This window comes from Homalodisca vitripennis, chromosome 8 (assembly GCF_021130785.1).
Source record: "Homalodisca vitripennis isolate AUS2020 chromosome 8, UT_GWSS_2.1, whole genome shotgun sequence".
Classification (NCBI taxonomy): domain Eukaryota; kingdom Metazoa; phylum Arthropoda; class Insecta; order Hemiptera; family Cicadellidae; genus Homalodisca; species Homalodisca vitripennis.
This window is the reverse complement of record NC_060214.1, coordinates 31,146,861-31,167,816: the sequence shown is the minus strand read 5'-3', so window position 1 is coordinate 31,167,816 and position 20,956 is coordinate 31,146,861. Positions and strand designations below refer to the sequence as shown.

Sequence of the window (20,956 nt, the reverse complement as noted above, 5' to 3'; positions counted from 1 at the left end):
ACGTGTAAAAATTAGAAAATTGTAATGGTCTGTGGGGAACAAAACTTTTTTAAATAATACAGATTGTTTAATGTTTTTTTAACACTTTTTTCATAAAATAAAGAATGATAAACGAATTGCAAAACTACTTTGTTCAAAACAAATAATTTTGATGGAAAAATTATGTTTATGTCTACATTTTTTATGTAACATTAGTTTGGAAAATATTACCAAATATTGTAGTCCAAATACACACATATATTTGTTTAAAGATTAGGAGTTATGAGGTTGCAAGTTATCTCAACAGTGTTCATAGAAGATTGACTACACTAAGAGGAAAAATAATTATTCTGGTAAAAATTAGAAATTGTTAATACATACACCTTATTTATATGACAGGAAATATGTCAAAACAGGTTTATTAACATTGTGTCAACATTGAATTGTTTTCTCTAAGTCAGTTGTTGAATAGTTTTATATAAAATTACAACTGTTTTATGACAACTCGTGTTAAATCAATTTACAAACTAAACGTTTTTTCTAGAAAGTTTCTTACAGAACTGTGTTGTAAGAAGTCAAAATCGAAAAGTTAAGTTACCACAAGTTTTGTTTTTTAAATATATAGGCTGAATTAATTTGGCTGCTCTGACACAGGAGAATACTTTTGTGTTTTTATTATTTTTACAAAAATATAACAATAAAACTGTCAAATATTTATTACACATTGTTGTAAAGATTATTATCCTTTCTATAATAAAAAGTATTATTAGATTTATGTGAGGTTAACAAAATTTAAACAAGAACTAATTTGTACAAGAAAGTTTTTATGTATCATCATATAAAATTACAAGTTTTATTTCTTTTGCATATAACTGTGAAAAAAATATACCAATAGACATGAAAACACGCAGAGAACAAAAGATACCAATACTGTCAATGGATATTTCCTATAGTACTTCCAAAAGTAGCTGTAAGATAGCAGCACAAAGCAGAGTCCAATGATAAAGCAGTTGGTGGCGGTCAGAGTTGATAGAAAATAAGGACTGCGGCTAGGCACCAAGTAGTTTTACACCAACACACATGCACAGTGCAGGAAATTAGAACCTGTACAATGCAACGGCAGGCGCCAGGTTGGCTTCAACCCTCTGTGCTAGTGGGTATGGCAGTGCGTACATGCAAGGGCAACGTGGCCGTTCAGGTGCAATATCTATTTGCTAATACTATAGCACCAAGCTCCTCATTGAGGTAATTTCCCAGGAGAAGGTTAACAACTCTAGTTCAGTTGTTTTATCTTTATCTAATATATATATATATATATATAATATCTATATATATAAAAATGAATGTTTGTATGTTTGTCCTTTATGGAATCGTGAACTATTGGACCGATCATGATGAAAATTTGTACGTATATGTATTTTTCCACGGAGAAGGTTTATAAGCTATGCCCATCCCTTTCCCGATTCAGGATTCCGCCCCACTGGTTACAGAAATACCCATAAGAAATGCATTGCAGCAAACATATGTTAACGTCTTTTCAAATTTTTAATCAGCTGTTCTTTGTAAACATATATTACACTTATAGTTTTAAAGCATAGAGTAAGCTTAAGAGAAACGACAAATTTTGTTTAAACTGTTTTTGCAATCACTGTTAAACATAGACTTTACTATCCAGATAATACAATTCAAATTTGACGTAAAAATTCACCTTTAACTGCAATATTTATTTAATATAAACCATGCTCATGCTTGATCAGAAGAGTAATGCAGATATCATAATTACTATCTTACGTTGGCTACAAATATAAAGAATGTTATAAAATCAACCTTAGTTGTTTTTTTTGACAGAAGTATGGTTCTCAAAACTCCGTGTGTACATATTCTCTCGATCGAGACAACAAAGCAAGCTCAATCGTGGCATCGGAGATATAACTAATTTAATCTAAAATTTATTATAGTAAAAAAAAAAATTTACTAAGTAATATAAGGACTTCGGTTCTTAAGATTTGCGTGCGAAGCCGTGGGTAACAGCTAGATAGAGGCAGGAATATGGTACATACCTTCATAATACGCCCAAGAGGCTCACGATGGAACGACTATCAATTATCTCAGCAATGTTTAGAATGTGATAGAAAAAGAATAAGTGAATATAGTGTACTGTTTTCAACGGGAAATTGCGTGCGAAGCCGCGGGCAACTTTTGCAAAAAATTATTGAAATGCGCAGCAAAGCGCGCCGGGCCCGCTAGTATATATATATAAATGAATGTTTCTGTGTATGTCCTTTATAGACTCAGAAACTATTTGACCGTTCGTTATGAAAATCTGTATGTTTATATATTTTTACACGGGGAAGGTTTATATGCTATGCCCATTGATGTAACTTACCACAAGGCAGCGCTGCAAAACATAAATGTTTTCAAAGCGCCTGCACATTATAAACTGCAACTACAAGACAATTACGTATATTAAATTGCCAAACACTATTTGAAGGCGCTAATTTATTATGTATATTTGTCTTAAAGTAAATTTCTGGCTGAACTTAAAGCTTGAGTGTTAGACCACTTTTTAATAAAGTACATGTGCGTTGTGCGTGTACAATGGCTATAGACATACACTTCTGACAGATTTTTCTTGATCGTGGCAACAAGGTCAAACTCTACATCGCCGTTGGAAATATAATTCACTTGAACCAGAAGCGTGCGAAGCCGTGGGAAACAGCTAGTTCTACATAAATCCCAAGTGTAATGAATCTGTTGTATGATATCATGTTACCAAACAAATCAAACAGCTTATGAGAATCTAGTTGAGGTCAATGAGATTCCTAGTTGCAATATCAGGTGGTAGAATTTTATACTGGGAGAATTGCTTTATTAGTTTAGTGATGTTCGATAAATATTTAGATCAGGTTTATGAATACATGCAAACAATAGAGATACAGCATGAATGGTTTTAGGTGAAAATAACACATTTTATGTAGCTATTCCAGAGGAATTTTTATGACCTGATAAAAGTTACAATGAAGGCAACTCCTGTTCAAAGCTCACCTGGCACGGCAAGTGTAAGGTAGAATGCCAGTACGATTGTGTAGTCTGCCACTAGGCTGCGCTGTAGCCCTCGCTTGTCGCGCATGGGAGCTAGTAGTGCAGGCAGCGAGTGGTGGCACATGAACGCGTACACGCACGAGCTGAGCAGTGCTGGAAACCCGCCCAACACCGCAGGGGAGGGGGAGTTGTGTGGTAGAGAGGGGTTGAGCAGCCTCTGAACTGTCAGAGTGATCATTACGCTAAATGCTGCAACAAAAGAATTTTATATATATATTCCATTTTTTTTAAGTCATAAGTGCCATAACAGTTCATATACTGATTGTAAAATAAACTATATGAATTGTATTAGCAAATAAATAAGAATTAGAAAGAAATGTAAACAAATTCAATAGTTTTCTATTATTTGATAAAAAGAAAACTCACAATTATCACATTAAAACACCTTTTGTAAAAGAATCAAATTATTGGATAACTGTGAGTTTTCTTTTTATCAAATAATAGAAAATAGTTTTTCCGATAAGAAGAGCTCCTCCTTCAATTACATTAAAAGTCATTTATTTATATACATAAATTAAATATCAAAATAATTAAAGTTAGATCTTCGGTATTGTTATGAATCATTCTACTCCAAATTAGAAGTCAGTTAGGAAAGTAGACAGATATCTGAGAGGCTTTTAGGACAGTGGCCCTCTTAACATTTCTTCCCAGGGTATTAAAGAGCGTCTGGGAATGCAGACAGGATTATCTTGGATTAGGCATCAACTTAAAAACACTCATGTAGCCAAGATTCCCAGGGAGGACGACACCACATGAGGAAAGGTCACACGCAGCTTAAAATAACATTCCAAAAACCAGTGTCCGGGATGTCGGCTCACCACTAATGGCCCGGCTGTGGGAAAGCAGTTCCGTTCTTGGAGGTCACACGTGTAGACCCAAAATATCCACTTGCCAATCAGGGCTCAGAACCCCTGGGGTACGGCACGGAAGGGGAGGCTCCGCCTCCTCTGGAGAGGGAACCATCACCTCAGTATGTAGACCCAAACTTAGTCAAAATTATTACTTCTTCTCATCTCATCTGTCATCTCGTCATCTCAGCCTCACATCAGCGCAGTCGAGTCGGGGCCCAGTCCTATACGAGTTCTGCCCGGTGTCATTCTCCGTGCTGCCATGTCTTTGTTGGCCCTATTGTCCATGGTGCTGGGTAAGTCACGCTACCCCTCAGCTCTTTAGTATGTCTGGTAGTCTCCAGTATTAATCAGCCTTGTAAGAACAACTTGTGTTCAATGTATAACTATTACTAAGATGCTTTGGATCAATAAAATTATATTCAAATACTCAAGCACTTAAGTTGCCCTTTATTTGCTATCCTGACATTTAAGGTACACCCCAGTCATGCTTAACAGTATAGTATATATTGTCATTTTAATTTTTTTTTTTTTTTTTGTTTAAATGTAGTCCTCAACTTTTGATTCAGAATGTTAAAGGATGGAATTACCACATCATCAAGCACCTAGTGGATTGCAAAAACATAAAATATAAAAAGCATTTTTACAGCATTTATTTTTTATTTAAATTTTTGACACAAGTATGATTTAATGGGTGGGTAATATAATCTTCTAAATGGACAAATCTGTTTATTTAAAAACTGTACCTACATAGGTGCTACAATTGGGTAACACGGTTTTATCATTTCACTACATCCAATACACATGTGTATACTCACACACGTACTCACCTATTCAAGGAAAGATTTTCGCAAAATCTACTCTTTCACGTGTAGGAAATTGGATACAAATGAAAACAAGTTTTCATTTTTCAGCTATCACGATATTCTTGTATTTAATGTATAGGGTAGTAGAAAGCAATAGTTACACATTACAATATATAATATTTAAAAGCACTACACTTAATGAGGTATATTTCAAGACAAAAACAGTACAAACCTAGCCATCTGGTCAGACTGGTGGCAATCTGCAGGTATTTGGTCTTCTGGACGTTGAAGAAAACAAACGGCCCAAACAGCATCAAAAATGCAATCTGTAAACAAGAACACAAAACTCTCACAAGCACTGTGAAATGACTGTTGTTAAAACAATAACACGATTTAAAACCAGTTCTCTTTTCAAAATACTTTTCAACACGATTGTCGCTATATTTATAGACAACACATAAGAAGCTGTCGAAGTAGATCACAACTCAGTATGGATCAGATCATGTAATGCCAATTTTTGAATGTAGCTTTGTCACTGTTGGACTGAATTAGAAAATTTTAATTTTTTTCAAATAATTTATTGATATTATTTTTGATTTTTTTTACCCATTAGCCTAGCTACACTTAGGTTTATTACTCTTACAATTAAAACATTGTCTTGTTTCTTAAAAAACGTAGTTTCATTGTAAGAAAGCAAAATTTGTGTCTCGTGTAAAGTGATAAAAATACTTTTGCAAGTACTGAACTATGTTTTAATACAAATTTTGTAAAAGTTTGTTTTTGTCGAGAAACAGTTTCACAAACAGAATATTGAACATTTGTTGATTTATAAATAATTTTGCTTGTAAATAAACAGTCAAAATATATAAAAAAAAGCAACAAGCTAGCAAACAAAAAGATTGTATCAATTACTAAAATATGCAATGAAATTTAAAAATATTCTTGTATTATAAGTAAACTGTAGTGTGGTTTCTTAGAATCACAATTTTGAAAAAAATATGATGATAGCTTTATTAGTTTAATTGCTCTAAACCATTAATACGAAATCTTTACATTTTCAGTTGAATTAATTGCTAGTTTTGGTCCTCGCAACTCTGAAAAATCAATTAGGCCAATGAGTTAAAAGGAAGAACCAAATTTTTTGAAAGAGTTAAGTGCAGCAGCATGAATGTGATAACTTGTTTATGTAGCCACAATCTTCAATGAAAACATGTTTAGAAATTATAGTTAATTCACATTCTAGTGTACAATAAATAAAGTAAACAAGGGGTGTTATAAGGGAATTACAGTGTAATGATCCAAATCATTTCAATCAGTTTTTTTACTCATTAGTAAATTGATGGATAATATTGGTAGAATGTTCACATGGGAGAAAAATTAACACTTTACAACAATACGGACACGATTTGTTATTTAACAACACAACACAATAAGTATCTAACTATCCTGACAATATTTTCTGCACTTCACCCCCCTTTGGAGGCTCTCTGTGCTTGAAATTTAATCGCCAATTATTCACCACTTCAGTGAAAGAAAAGCTTCAAGAGCTGTTCTTGACAGCATTATATCTTACAACTGTCAACTTGATTATATACTACTACTTGATAAAAAATCCTTAGTTGCAATTATGCCCTTTAAGTGGCATAACTACTTCCATTAATTTTAACAATTACACAAATTTCAAATTTGGAAGTCCAATGAACCTACCTGTGTGTAAGTAGTAAAGAAAATTATAAATTTCTTATTCTTGATAGTAGCTATAACTAATTTTTTCACAGGAGAGTTCAATTGAGACTTATTTATACTCGTCAGCAGAACCTATACTGCGTACATGAGAATGAGAATGAGAATATCTTTATTTACAATCTTTGAGATTATAAACAGTGTCATTAAATACATTAACATCAGGAAAAGGTTTTTTGAAGATACTCTTCCAGCGTGTAGAATGGCCGGTCTAGAAGCCATTGATGTAGTGCTATCTTGAGTTCTTTTCCTCTTTTGGACAGCAGGTGAGGTGGTAGGAGATTGTGGAGCTTCATTCCCATATATGATGGTTTTTCGCTCATAAAGCCTCAGACGATGTACAGGAAGGCTGTAGAGGTGTACATTTCTGGTGTTGTAGTGGTGTACATCATTGGTCCTTGGAAGATTCTCCCCATCAGCGTACATTATTACTTCTTGAATGTAAAGCGAAATGACAGTGAGAATCCTCAGAGACTTGAATGCCTCTCTACAGCTCTCCTGAGGTTGTAGTCCCGCCAGTGTTCTAATACATTTCTTTTGTATGATAAGTATCCGTTGGAGATTTGAAGCAGTAGTTTCCACCCCAGGCAGCAAGACCATAGCGCAGGTGAGACTCAAAAAGGGAAAAGTAAGTTATTTTTGCTGTTTCACAAGGCTACTGAGAGAAAGAATTTGCTTGATGACAAAGTGACCAGTGTTGAGTTTTTTACTAAGATTGTTGACGTGATTAATCCAATTTAGTTCGGTATCCACTGTTACTCCAAGGAATTTTAAATGATCTTCAATACTGACATCTGGAATGGTTGGGACTTCTGATGCTCTCCTTCCAAAAGCGATCTGGTTAGTCCTTTGATGGATTTACTACAAGGTCATTTCCATAGCAATATTGGATGGCCATGTTGAGAGCTGTATAAGATGAGACCGCAAGGCCATCTGCTGAACGTTGGGTTTCCAGAAAATAAGGTAGTGTCCGTCCGCATACATTAGAGGTGTGCAGTCATTTCCTAGGTGTTGTTGTAGATCATTGGTAAAGAGAATGAAAATCACTGGTCCTAATACGGAACCTTGTGGCACACCTCTCAGCACTGGAAGGACTTTTGATCTGACTGCCTTTGTGATACCATTTGATGAGTGGTAGAGCTCTACTAGTTTGGGTACGACCCTTTAAGTAGCTCTCAAACCAATTATTTGCTGTCCCTTTGATTCCAAGCAATTCCAATTTCTTCAGAATGATGTTGTGGCTGAGGCAATCAAACGCCTTACTTAAATCAAGAAACAAAGCTGTGGTTAATTTTCCCTCTTCAATGCTGTCTGTCACTGATTCAATTAGTTTGATCAATGCCGTTGTAGTTGACTTCCCTTTTGTAAATCCATGTTGGTTTTCATTTAAGAGATTGTGCTGAGCGCAATGGTCCAGGAGTCTTTGAAGAACAATTCTTTTCACATAATTTTGAAAATGTTGAAATCAGTGAAAATTGGTCTGTAGTTGTTTGCATCATGTTTGCACCCACTTTTAAATTTAGGGAATACTTTCGAAATTTTTAATTTTGAGGGGAATTGACCCTCTTTAAAAGATTTGTTGAATATGGCAACCAATGGGGGGGCTAGTTCGTCAGCACAAAATTTTAATACTTTGGAAGAAATTTCATCAATACCGGCTGAATTTTTGAATTTGAGGTTTTTTAATTGTATCTTTAACCTCTTCGATGCTCGTTTTGGTCATTGTTTCCATTAATGCTGTTTCATGTGGTTCCACAGATTTCCAATTCCTTCTTCTCATCCGCTGGGATTTTTTGTAGTGTTGTTTCTTCTGCCATATTAACAAAAAATAAATTCAGATGATTGGCGACTTCTTGAGGGTTATGTGAAAGTTGTCCATTTATTTTCAGTTTTATGTCATCTGTAGAGCTCCTGTTTTTGGTTTACGGGCATTATTAACTATTTTCCACATGGCTTTGGGCTTGTCGTCAGCTCTTTCTATGAAGTTGGCGGAGGCCTCTTGTCTCAGTAGTTTTAAGCGTTGGTCATAGGATTTCTTTGCATTTGCTGCGTCTTGTTTGATGTCGAGTTCCCCTGTTGTTTCAAACTGATGTTTTGTAGTCTTAGAAAGTTTTCTTTAAGCCTGCTGGCTTCATCATCTGCAAAGAATTTAGGTTTTAATTTCTTTCTAGGTTTCTTTAATTTTCTGGGGCAGGCAGCATCCAGGGCCATTGTCACTGTCCTTATGAAGCTGTTGTAGGCTTCTTCAACGGTGTCAAATTGTTCAACGTCATGCCAGCAAAACTAATGTGTCACTTACATTTGGACAACTAGATTGATGTACAGGAGCTGCACATCACTAAAAGCAAATGTGATATTTATTTAAAAACGATATTGATTAGTAGTCAATAGACAATAGTTAAATGCCTACTGCAGCGACAATACAATTGTAAAGCAAACGTCATGTTACAATAATTTAAACTAAAATTTGGACTTCTTTACCACAATTCTCACACAGACAAAAGTGTTGTTCATTTCCATTCATTCATCGCCAATGAGTCGTAATTCAAACCAGGATTATTCTAAGAGCTCCCAGTTTATTGACAAAAACTCGAGCATCGAGGCATTTTGTATATCATTTGGCAATCTGTAGATCAAATGAACTCCAGCCTGCGAGGGCAAGCATTCATGAACCGCCGTTCTGTGTCTCGCTCGCAGTCCTGTAGTTGTAGTTCTCTCTGCCTCTAGTCTGGTACGAGTGTATGTCTCAGCCATTAGTCAATGCACATTTAGTCTTAACTCTTAGGCATGCTAAGATCAGTGTCATAACTAACATCCATATTTTCCGGTTCACACTGTGTCAAACAATGCTTACACAATTACATTCTTGAAATATTCTGGCCTCAATGTGACCAATAAAGCTACACAGAAGAATTCTTAATATTATCAATTCCGGTTTAACATCTGTGGCTTTCAATCGGATGGCTCTCAACAACAGGTCCAAAGTAGTATTTCAAGGAATGTAATTTTGTAAGCAATATTTCAATGAGGTGTGAACTGGAAAATTTAGATGTTAGTTGGATTAATAGATCTAATTTATTATTGATGACTTCCACTCGGGCAGGAAGAAGCTGGATGTACCATGGGATCTCTAGAGGAGTCTTTTCCCATCCTGAATATTCCATTGCTCCAGAAGCAGTGCAAAGATCCTTATATCATTTAGGTGCAATGAGACATTTACTAGATTCTTGTCTTAAATTAACAAAAATAAATACACTAACATAACTCTGGCTTAACAAAACATAATGATTACAGATTACTTCAGAACAGATTTTTATGTAATATTTGTTAACAATAATGTAATGTAGAGCATTTTGGAGTTGAGTCTTTTTATGATGTTCGTATCGTTTATGGTTATTATACGACTAATATAGAGGAAATTAATAAACACATTAGAAACAGCTGAGTGTGAACCAGCTTTCATTTGTAGACTAACGAATTAGTGACAAGTTTGTTGGTTTAAATCTTTACAATGTAGATGAATGTCTATCTATTGTAGTTGATAAAGACTGAGCACTTATGGAGATAATGGTTAAATAGGACAGAAGATATGATCGGTCAACTTATTTGTACCAAACAAACAAAAATATTTAGTTCATCAAAAGCAGAGTGACTTATGTAAAACGTCTTTTTCCTTAACCCAAGAACTAGCAACTAAATTACCTCTATTGTAGGGCCACTTTTCTAAGTTTTGCAAGGGTATTTTATAAAAATATAAGAAATACTAAAAGTTATTTGATTATGCATTGTTTGTTTTATATCACTTTTTCCATTAAATCTGTCGTTTTTACTATGCATACTTTATAAGCAATGTTCTTATTTATTTTAAACTTTTGATGTATTTTTTTTGTTTTAGGAGGGTGGAATCACACCTACAGAAGTGGTATATTTGTACTAAATCAAAATTCCAATATATATATATATATATATATATATATATATATATATATATTATATATTAAGAAAATATAGTTTGATGAACTTCTTTAATAAATTCTTATGTTTATATTGATCACACTTGCAACAGAGCATTTTTATGAAAATTGACACTAACCTGGTAACATACTATATTACAACAATAATAGTTATTCCTTAAACGAAACAGCATTATATAACATCTAGAGTTAGCAATAACATATCATTTGTCAATAACAAGTACAAGTACAAAATTATGTAGCATAAGTTGTCATATTTATGAATCCAGAAAGCATAATTTTATTTTTACATATCAAACTTTATATCTTCAAAGTTAAAAACAATGTTCAAATTTTCTTCTTAATTGAAGATATAAAATTTTATTTGTCCACTAAACACATTATTTATTGTGAACACATATCCCTAATTCTTATAAAAATGTATAATTATAAACCTAGTTTCGGTTGAGGCACTGAGATTTTTCACTAGGCCTAATCAGATTCACCACCGCTGTCATGGTCTACTGGTTCACTTTCTAGCAACAACCACTTTCTTTAAAAACATTCTCAATAAATGCGGTAAAATCATTCCAACAACAAATGATGCATGAATATACATATAAAACTACAAACTCCACTCAAAATATTATCTACAAAACAATGATTCTTTTTGTTAATTCCGGTTATCTATCTAGGTCATAGAGCAAAGAAGATCCTTTCCATATACAATAACACGTCATATATCAATGACATTCCATATCAATAATTTGCATTATACCGATAGCTGTCATAGAAAATAAACAGGCCTAACTAATGATGATACATATACATAAAAATCAAAAATTTAATACTATCAGTAAGCACAAAATGTTGTTAGAAAACTGTGACAATTTGTAAATTAGGTTATCTATCTACGTTTTTCAAAACACACAACATGAAAACATATTTCAGAGAACAGTAATTTTCGCATTATAGGCTTATCAATCAGCTCTTGTCCCTGAATAGAAGTACTTCAATGCATAAACAAACAATGTACGAATTTCAAATCAAACATTGACGATATTTCCTCACTTATATTGATTAATTCCAATTTTTCAGTCTATTGCTATTAGCCAAATGGCAATAACACTCATACACCAAAGAACTCGCCTTGGGCACTTCCGTTTCCCTTCGTGATTGGTCTGGTTCTTTAGTCTTTACATGACATTAAGTGTGGGATAGTCCGCACCCGTCTTTAGTCTCTAATGGGTTAAAAACTAATAAAATTATTAATCTCTTATTTTAATATATCATTTAACACTTACCAATCTATTATAAATCATCGACAAACAACCCAACAATTGCTAATAAAGTAAACCTAATCAATCAAAACTACTACTCACCAGAAAAACCCTGTAAGCTTGGAGGGTAGTGTAAGGGTAATCTGGCCAGCACAGCTTGTCATCAGGGTCGGTAAAATTTTTTGATACACTGTAAATAAAAATACCCCTAATATTAGTATCCGATAAATATACCTAAATGTATAGAAAAACCAATTTAAAAATAATGCTTCCAGCTCAGTCGGAAGTAGGTAGGTTTTGAGACAGCTTAAATATTAATAGTTTATTTCTCATGGAATTTACATGTACTTATCTCAAAAATTGTTCGAGATAAAAATAATTACTGGTAATAGTGTACCAAGCTGGCAAATGACCTCAGCCAAGATATTATTTATTAAATAATTTTTTTTACCAAGTTTTTTTTTATTTTTTACTTCAACATTTCTTTTCTCAGTTCATGGTGTTATGAAACTTCTGAAGAATTTACATGTAACTGATATCTTAAAAATGGTACGAGATACAAAAAAAAATTCTTTATTACAAAATGTTTAGGAAAGCATTTAGGATAAGCATTTAGTATGGAAAGCATGTAGATATGCATTCCAGAACACCTTTCAGTTGTTTCTGTAGGTCACAGAGTTGTGAATTTTTCTATTTAACAGCTGCCATATTGAAACAAAATGACATAACAAGGCGGTCAACGCACTTACTGAGATATTTATTAGATCAATTTTCGTACCTTCGTAAGTTTTAATTAGTCTGGTAATTTGTTTGAGGGAGTTATCGTATAAACAGGGTGTTGTATTGGGCTGCAGTTCGGTGCAGTTATACAGAAATTTTTGGTAAGTGCTACCATATAATACAATATACCCAATTATAGTGCTATGATATAATTGAATTAGGCTGATTTTGTATAGGAATTCTACCTAATAACAAAAAAAGATGTCTTAAGTATTTTTATAAACATTAGCCCACTGGTGTGGTTTGATATAAATATTAGGTGCAGTGTCACTCCTACAAATGGAATTACTTTAAACCTTTAAGGCCAAACAAATTTCAGAATACACTCTGCAATCAATAATGCGTAACATAATTAAACACTATAATGTGCACAGTGTATTAAATCAGCTTGTTAACAAAGTAGAAGTTGCTGGTTTGAATTGTTAGCTTTTCTTGCCAATCAGTGCTGCATAATTTGACGTTTCCATGGCTTTGTCTAGCTTACACAATGAAATAATCAACTAATTATTTGGCAGTTTCATTTTTGCTGACAGTTTTGTCATAATGATTCATTTTGATTTTGTTTCTTGCTTTGTGAATGAAAAGATTAGTGATTTTTTTCGGTTTAAAATCCACATCAAAATCAAAATAGATCTCAGCACAGCTAACTTTATATCATTAAAAAGGTCCTAGAAAAAAGTCCACTGCCTTTAGAGAAACTGGAAGATAAAGGATTGTGCAAAGTTACCTCTGACAGAGGTTCTAGGTAGTGTGAAAATGTTGCTAAGAAAAATGGATGCATCATACTGTACTAAAATATAACACACTAAAAAAGATTACAAAGAATACAAATTGTGAGGATAATTCACAATAAACCGTCACAATGTACAAATAAGTTCCACGATATGTTTAGTTTACTTTGTTTTTAATACAATATACTCTATCACTAAAAATCCGTTTTTCTAAAACATGAACATAAAATTTCTTTTTATACTTACTTTCTAAATATAATTCTTTAATTCATTTATTACAAGAAAAAAACCAAAAAACTACAACCATATAAGAAGTATATTTACATTAGTTATTTTGGCTGTTTTAAAATCATGAAACATTTCCAGCATCCTATAAAATGCAAGTACTCAGGGCCATCACTGAAAATGTTGAAGGAAGAGTCAATTCTCCATTAACTCACCAGACAGCATCAACCAGAGACTGACCGATGGCGGCAGCGTAGATGGACAAATCTCCGAAGAGATAACACGTAAAACAAAGGAAGAAAGCAAGCCTTCCTCCTTGGCTAAAAAACAAGCCAGCCATTTCTCCCTGAAAAAACATACCACAAACTAAATTTAGGAGATTGTAACATTAATTGTCGTACAAATTCAGCAACTCTAGCAGCATGTGAGCTGAGTACTGCTGGCTACAGAGAACCGTCGGCGAGCTCACGGCAATGCTGTGGGTTGAAGACAAGCACCAAAATCGGTAGCGCCCGCCATAAGCGGCTACCTAGAATGATTCTCGGGTTAGCAAATGAGAATCCCGGTAAAAACCAGAAAAAAACCCAAAAAGTGGAATAAAATTAATCCTGTTTAGTGCATAGTATAATGGTTTCAGAAGTAACAAACCAATCATGGATTCACACCAAAGACACTAGAAGGTGGAGAGAACTATAAGGATAAACAAGCATGTTCTAAATTCACCTTCTCCTAGGAATATTTCCATGATCTTCTCAGATGGTTGGTCTAATCAGGGCATGAGTATGAAACATCCCCACAAACAGGACCGATGAGAAAATTTCATATTTTCTTACGAAGGCCTCTAAAGAGTTCAATTATTCGTTTGAAATCCATAGTGACATAAAAAATTATAATACTGTCAAACAGAATAAGTTATTCAAATTGGAAAGTAAGTCAAGATATATAAGCTAAACTATGTGGAATCGTAAGACCTAGAGACAGCTCACAGCACGGTGCACGGATCCTGCACCTTGCCTACCTTAGCTTGACGATCTTGGAATTTTATCAATGAATCCAAATTGGCTAAAAGCATTTGTTTTGAGCTTATAATTTAAGCAATTGCCAAAAAAGGTCAGAAATTGTTGATTTAATTGTAGTCTGATAATGTTTCGATGACTTTGCCACTAGTTAACTTAGCAGCTACAAAACCAGTTTTGGTATTTTTCACTCAGTGTATGCTAGGCTAGCCATGAAAAATGTAGTATCTATTAATCATTTTACTTTCACCAAACACTACAGTTTACAAAAATAACTTAATGTGTAGCCATACTTCTTATTTAATAAATTTAATAAAAATAAAAATTATGATGATGGAAAGTTAAGCCAACAAAATAATCTAATAATCTATTAACTTGCAAACAATGTACCAATATGTTTTTGATTTTTTCATTTCATTCTCAAAATTCATGCCTAATGTTTTCCACCTTGTAATGGTAAAAGTAGTTACACTTTTTATATATTATACGTAATGTACTTTATGACAGACCATTTCTACAGTACTTTTCTCATAATTTTGTAGTGTGAATTTTTTTTTGTAACTCACACTTACACAAACCTTAATACGATGTTAAAAGTTGTAGGTAAAGGTGTTTTGTTCAAATCTCAAAATCAAAAAGTATGAATACTCAAGTTTTTGAACATTCAAACTAACTAGTATAGCTAAAATTATGGGAATTACATTACATTTTAGCTTGTTTATTTCTCTGTTTATACCTACAAAATAAATTATTTACAAATAATAATTTCAAGGTTTTATGTCACTGGTACCTGGTTACGTAGTTGATTTTTTATGGTTTTCAACCAAACAACAATTTTAAAATTGCATAACTCAGAAATTTGTGATCTTATCAACACCAAATTTCTATCCAAGATAGATACAAGTCCACTTTTTTAGTACGTCAATTTAGGATTAAATGAAAAAATAATTGTTATCAAAGTACCATTTAAAATTTTATTCTTCACCAGGCGGTTAAAAAATTTCGGTACTGCTCTCTTTATGGAGCTCTTAGAGACATTGTCTGAGGTGCCATGATCGCACCCTTGACTGCAAGAAAAATTCTGTATGTAATGATTTTAAGATAAATTCATTTTTCTCAACTGCTACACCAATATAATTGGTCAAGATTAAAACACCAGCAATTCACAAAGAAATTGCGGCTCTTTGCATACCGTTTTAGTACCTAATTATTGAGAACACTCATTTTAACACAACATGACAAGACGGTAGGTGAAAAAAATATATTACTTTATTTGAAGGAGGGGCCCTTGCTAGTGTTCTGTCCCAAGGCCACCCAAGCTCTTGACGGCCCTGCCCGCAAAGTGGGTATCTCTATAGATGATTCATTCTCTAGGCTGTGCAATGAGCAAACTAGTCTGCAAGACAAATCTGCGGAACACTTGCTTTTGGTTTGACTTATGCCAGTCTATAACCGTTTTGCTATCTTTGGTACTTTGGTCAAGGATGGTAAGAAGACCTGATTGGTTATCTGCAGCAAGCGATTTTTAGGAATGCTGAAACTATAAAGTATGAACTTCATTTCACACTTCCAAGACACAGGCCATTGAGGCCTGAGTTTGCAAATAGATTGTCCTTACTAGAAGAAAAACAAATCAAATATATCCAATAAAATTTAAAATATCACAGTAGAAAGAGTTAGTAGTCAGCTTTTAATATTGATATTTTTGCTGGGCTGTAATATTAAACTACATGGCAAAGTATGGCAAGAGATGTGTCCTTCCTTCACCACCGATTACCCCTTTCCTACCTCCTGTGTGGATATTCAGTTTCTTGACTCACCTCACAGCTATTAATTTGTGAAATTAACTGAATCTTCTATTACATCAAAAAAAAATATTCAGTTTCATAAAAATAGCTTTCTATTAACATTCTTACAAAAATTAAATGAAATATAAATAATGTTCTACTATAGAAAATGTTGTTGATAAGTTAGATTTATGTAATTTAAACTAAAAATATTGGGTGTAATGAAAATGTTCTGCTAGCCAATGAATTGAATTCTGCTAGTAACTAAGCATTTGCTATTCAGTATAATTCAAGAAATGTTTAGTTACAAAATGTTTTATTTTAATTTGGGACAGTCATCATATCAAGTGAAACATACAAAGAATAACTTTACTCACCATTTCCACTTTATTGTCGATTGTATAATATGAAAGAGGCTCGGACGGAAAATTCTGAATTGACCCTGAAAGCAAACCATATAATGACAAATTTAATAACAATCCCAAAGCAATTCTTTGTTTGAAGGTTATTTTTGACGATGGAAGGATTGTGAAGGAAACAGGATTTTTCCGGACATTTGCCATCGTTCAGTGAAACAAGAAATCAGTAACACAGTAGTAATCAGTAACTGAACATGTTTACATCAATCTGATTGTTTTGTGTTAGGAAGTAAGGTATTTTATATAGGAACGTCCCTCAGATAAAGATGGTTAGACCAACAATTCCTTTTCTAAAGAATATAATTAAAAACATATGTTACACATAAAAGGCTGAATAAAAATATATTCATCATATTCAGCAAGGAGCAAAATCACTTATTAAAACTCATATAGTATTTTTAAGAAAAGCAAAACTAGAGCAAAACACTTAAAACTAAAAGAAATGTGCCTTAAAATCTCAAGACTGTACAATAACCAGAGTTATCTGGAGATTAGAAGTACCTGGAAGATTTAAAGGTGATTCTTCGGAAGGCGACCCCCAACTTTCATCCTCGCTATCCGTTTGATTTCTTGCAGACTGTTGGGCCTGCAATAATATTAATGTCTGGTTAAAGACAAATCAGTAAACGCATCTTTATGGTAGCAGTATTAAAATTAGTGATGACAGTGTCAAAAATTAGTAAAAGCGCTTCAAACCAGAAGATATTCATGCAAAAGTAGAGCTTATTGGCGAAGCTTATCATTCATGAGGGTAGAAAAACTACATTTTTGTTTGTCTATCTGTCCAAATGATATCTCAAAAACAAATTTACCTGCTGACTTCAAATTTTTGCATGAAGATTCATTTCTATATGAGCAACTCTGAGTTCGATGATGATGCATGTTACTCCTTGGTATTTGGCTGAATGTTAACAAATATTTTTACATTGATCTTATGGTGCAATGAGAAAGTTTCAGAATAAACTAACTAAATAATTTTAAACAAACTACATACAATCATACGTGATTTGAGCAGGTGATGTTGAATTTGAATATGTACAGCAGACAAAAATAAAATATGGACTTACAGATATTTTAAGTGCTGATCCAAACGAATTATTAAAAAAAAAAAAAAAAAAAAAAAAAAAAAAAAAAACCAGTACTTTAAGATGATATAATCAATTTTGGATTTTGGTAAATACTGTTTTATATTAAATTCATTTCCTTTAAGAAAAAGTAGAAAACAGTTTTTTTATTACTCCACATAAAATTACAGGCATTTAAAGTAGGAAATTTTGGCAATTTTGTAAGCAGTCCAAATTAAAATGACTGATGATAAAAATGAGAAAGTTTTTCAGCTTCTTCCTTTACATAACATGTATACATTTAGATACATCAATCACCCCGGCTGTCTTTAATCTCTGAAATTTGACACACGTACTATAAACTGTGTTGCAAAGTAAAGGGATATACATAAATTAAAACATCGCGTAATAATTAATTAAACTGATCCTCATAAAGAAATGAAGCTTCACGCACAAGTAATAAAGCTTCGTCTAAAGACAAGTTGTGCAGTTATCAGTTCGATGTGGTTGAATAATTAAGTTAAGTGCAGTGCTCTCTTATTTAATCATACGAGGGGTATTAGAAAAATAAGGTTCCCATGATTTTTTTTAAATAGGCAGCTCTATATTTCTACTTAGTGTTATACATCAATTTAAATCTTAACAGTTAAGCTATTTTTCCACATAATCACCACTTGTCCAAACACTTTTGTAGACGATGCTCCAACTTTTCTATCCCCATGTTGTAGAATTTTACCGCCAATCCTTTGAGGAATCGAGTAACCTCTTCCTTGACTTCATCATCGGTACTGAAGCGTTGGCCACCCTAGTGTTTCTTTAATTTTGGGAATAAGTGATAATCACTTGGAGCTAGGTCTGAGCTGAAGGGGGGATGGGGCACAATAGTCCAGGAAAAATTTGTCAGCAGTTCTTGAGTCTGACGTGAGACATGAGGTCGAGCGTTTTCATCATGGAGAAGCCTCACACCACTGGACAATCTTCCTCTCCGGCGGTTCTGGATCGCGCGTCTCAGTTTTCTTAATATGTAGGAATATCTGTCAGAGTTTACTGTTGTTCCATGAGGCAAAAAGTCGATCAAAAGCATGCCCTTACTGTCCCAAAAGACGATTGTCATGACAGGCCGTCCACTTCGGTTTTCATCGTGAATTTCCATGCGGCCTTCACTAAATTCTCTACACCATTTCCGAACGTGTTGAACAGATATGAAGTTTTTCCCCATAAACTTCAATTAACTGATGATGAATTTCAATAGGTGAAATCTGTTTTGCATTTAAAAAACGTATCACAGCACGAATTTCGAATCTGGCGGTAACAACGATAGGGAAATCCATCTTCGAAGGTAGCTAGGGCGGCACTGTTGGACATAGCGAGGCGTGAGTGGTATGGATAGAGAGAGGGACAGCTGATGGGTAAGACAGTGTTGCCTGATTTCTCCCAACATATCGCATTCTGTCTTGACGGCATAGGGAACCTTATTCTTCTAATACCCCTCGTAGATTGTGGACAATACAGAATTCATCGTGCTTGCACAGGATTTTATTTATTGTTCAATCAAGATTTGTTCAAAAGATTTCCACTATGGTTGTGCTGGGATCAGAGAATCAATTTTTAGAAAATTGATCACTGATGATCGTAAAAAAGAATAAATTTGTCTAAGATTCAGGGAAGAGAAAAGATCAAATTCGAAGTATGAAATGAACAGTCAAAAAAAACTTTGTAGACATCAGGAGAGGAGATAATAGGAATTTATAAAAGTAATGATGATAGAATAGATTCTCTAAATAACATTATTCTAAAATTATTTGGAAAACATCAAGGTGACATGTATTGAAATATAAGACAGCCAATAGTTTTTGAGTTGGCGATATCATGAAATTAAAATGCAACTCAAATTTGTCCGGAAGTGGAAAAGAATATTATCAAGCTGCAACAAACAATTCACACTAGCAACAAACAATTCAGACTAAAAACAAACAAATCGAAGACATGAATAAAAGATTAAATAGTCTAGAACAGCTTTATATCAAATCAAAAGTAAAGAACCTGAAAAATGGATATCTGTTTCCTACAACAATCTATCTACAGATATTACTAAAAGTTTTAAGAAACATGCCAATATTAATGTATCAACAAATTCCAAAATTAAATTAAAGAATATATTAGGAAATCCCAAGAATAAAATTAATGAAGAAGAAAAATCTGGAATTTATCAAATTAATTGTAACAATTGTCATTTAAAATACATTGGCCAAACGAAAAGAAAGTTAAAACACAGAGAGCTAAGGAACATAGGGCATGTTTAAAATATAACAGGAAGAAAGATCAGCCATGGCAAAACATGCACTTCAAACTGGACACTCTTTCAAATGCAAAATTATTAAAAGAAGTACAAAATAAAAAATTCATTGATGCATATGAAACAATTTTTATAAAAAAGAACCAAAATAATCTGGTAAACAACGAACCTGGGCCTTTTCAAAATCCACTGTTACTTTATTTGATCTAACTAAATATCAACTTTATTTTATATATATATATATATATATATATATATATATATATATAACATACTGTGCTGTCATAGAATATTATCTCTTTGTATTCTAATTGTAATCTATGCTTTCATTTAGTATAAATTTGTTTATGTTATTATTGTTATTATTACTTGTATTCAGTTGTGTGGGTCCTGAAGATGTTCTCATTGAGTACGAAAGGCCTCACAAAAATAAAACTTATATTATTGGAGAGTTTGTTAAAATTAATATATAATTTCCAATAAGAAAAGAGCTTCAAGAATGTAGTCTAGAACAGTATGGACGTAATAACAATTTCAAGCTAAAGTTTGTGAAAGGCAAGGAGAGGATGTTGAGCAGATTGTTATCAATGTAGCTATGAAGATAGGAATAGAAATGAAAAAAGAAAATATGGAGATGGCTCATCAGCTCTCGAAGACGCGCACAGACAACAGTCTGGCTACAATAATTGTGCAGATGGTAAGAAGAAAGAAGAGAGAAGAGTTTATTATGGCCTGGAAGAAAATTGTAACAAATCCTGAGACAACGGGAGTAAATGGTGGACGAATTTATGTGAGCGAAAATGTATCTACACACTACTATAACTTAGTGTTTGAAGCAACGCAAAGGGGAAGGGAATTCAATTTAAGTACATTTGGTTTAAGAATGGTGTTGTCACGATGAGGGAAACAGACACAGGTAAAGTTTTC

At 33.3% G+C, this 20,956-nt stretch overlaps 1 protein-coding gene across 2 annotated transcripts in view; it reads right to left on the bottom strand.

Annotated features, from left to right (window-relative positions):
• Positions 1-20,956, bottom strand: part of LOC124367478 (transmembrane protein 104 homolog) — a 45,670-nt gene that overhangs the window by 16,593 nt on the left and 8,121 nt on the right. For both annotated transcript variants that reach the window (XM_046824324.1, XM_046824325.1), the window contains 6 exons: positions 17,171-17,255; positions 16,628-16,692; positions 13,663-13,793; positions 11,814-11,901; positions 4,968-5,061; positions 3,025-3,270 (listed from right to left, as the gene is read on the bottom strand). In XM_046824324.1, coding sequence (XP_046680280.1) covers positions 3,025-3,270; positions 4,968-5,061; positions 11,814-11,901; positions 13,663-13,793; positions 16,628-16,692; positions 17,171-17,255 — 709 coding nt within the window. The remainder of the gene's footprint in view (positions 1-3,024; positions 3,271-4,967; positions 5,062-11,813; positions 11,902-13,662; positions 13,794-16,627; positions 16,693-17,170; positions 17,256-20,956) is intronic.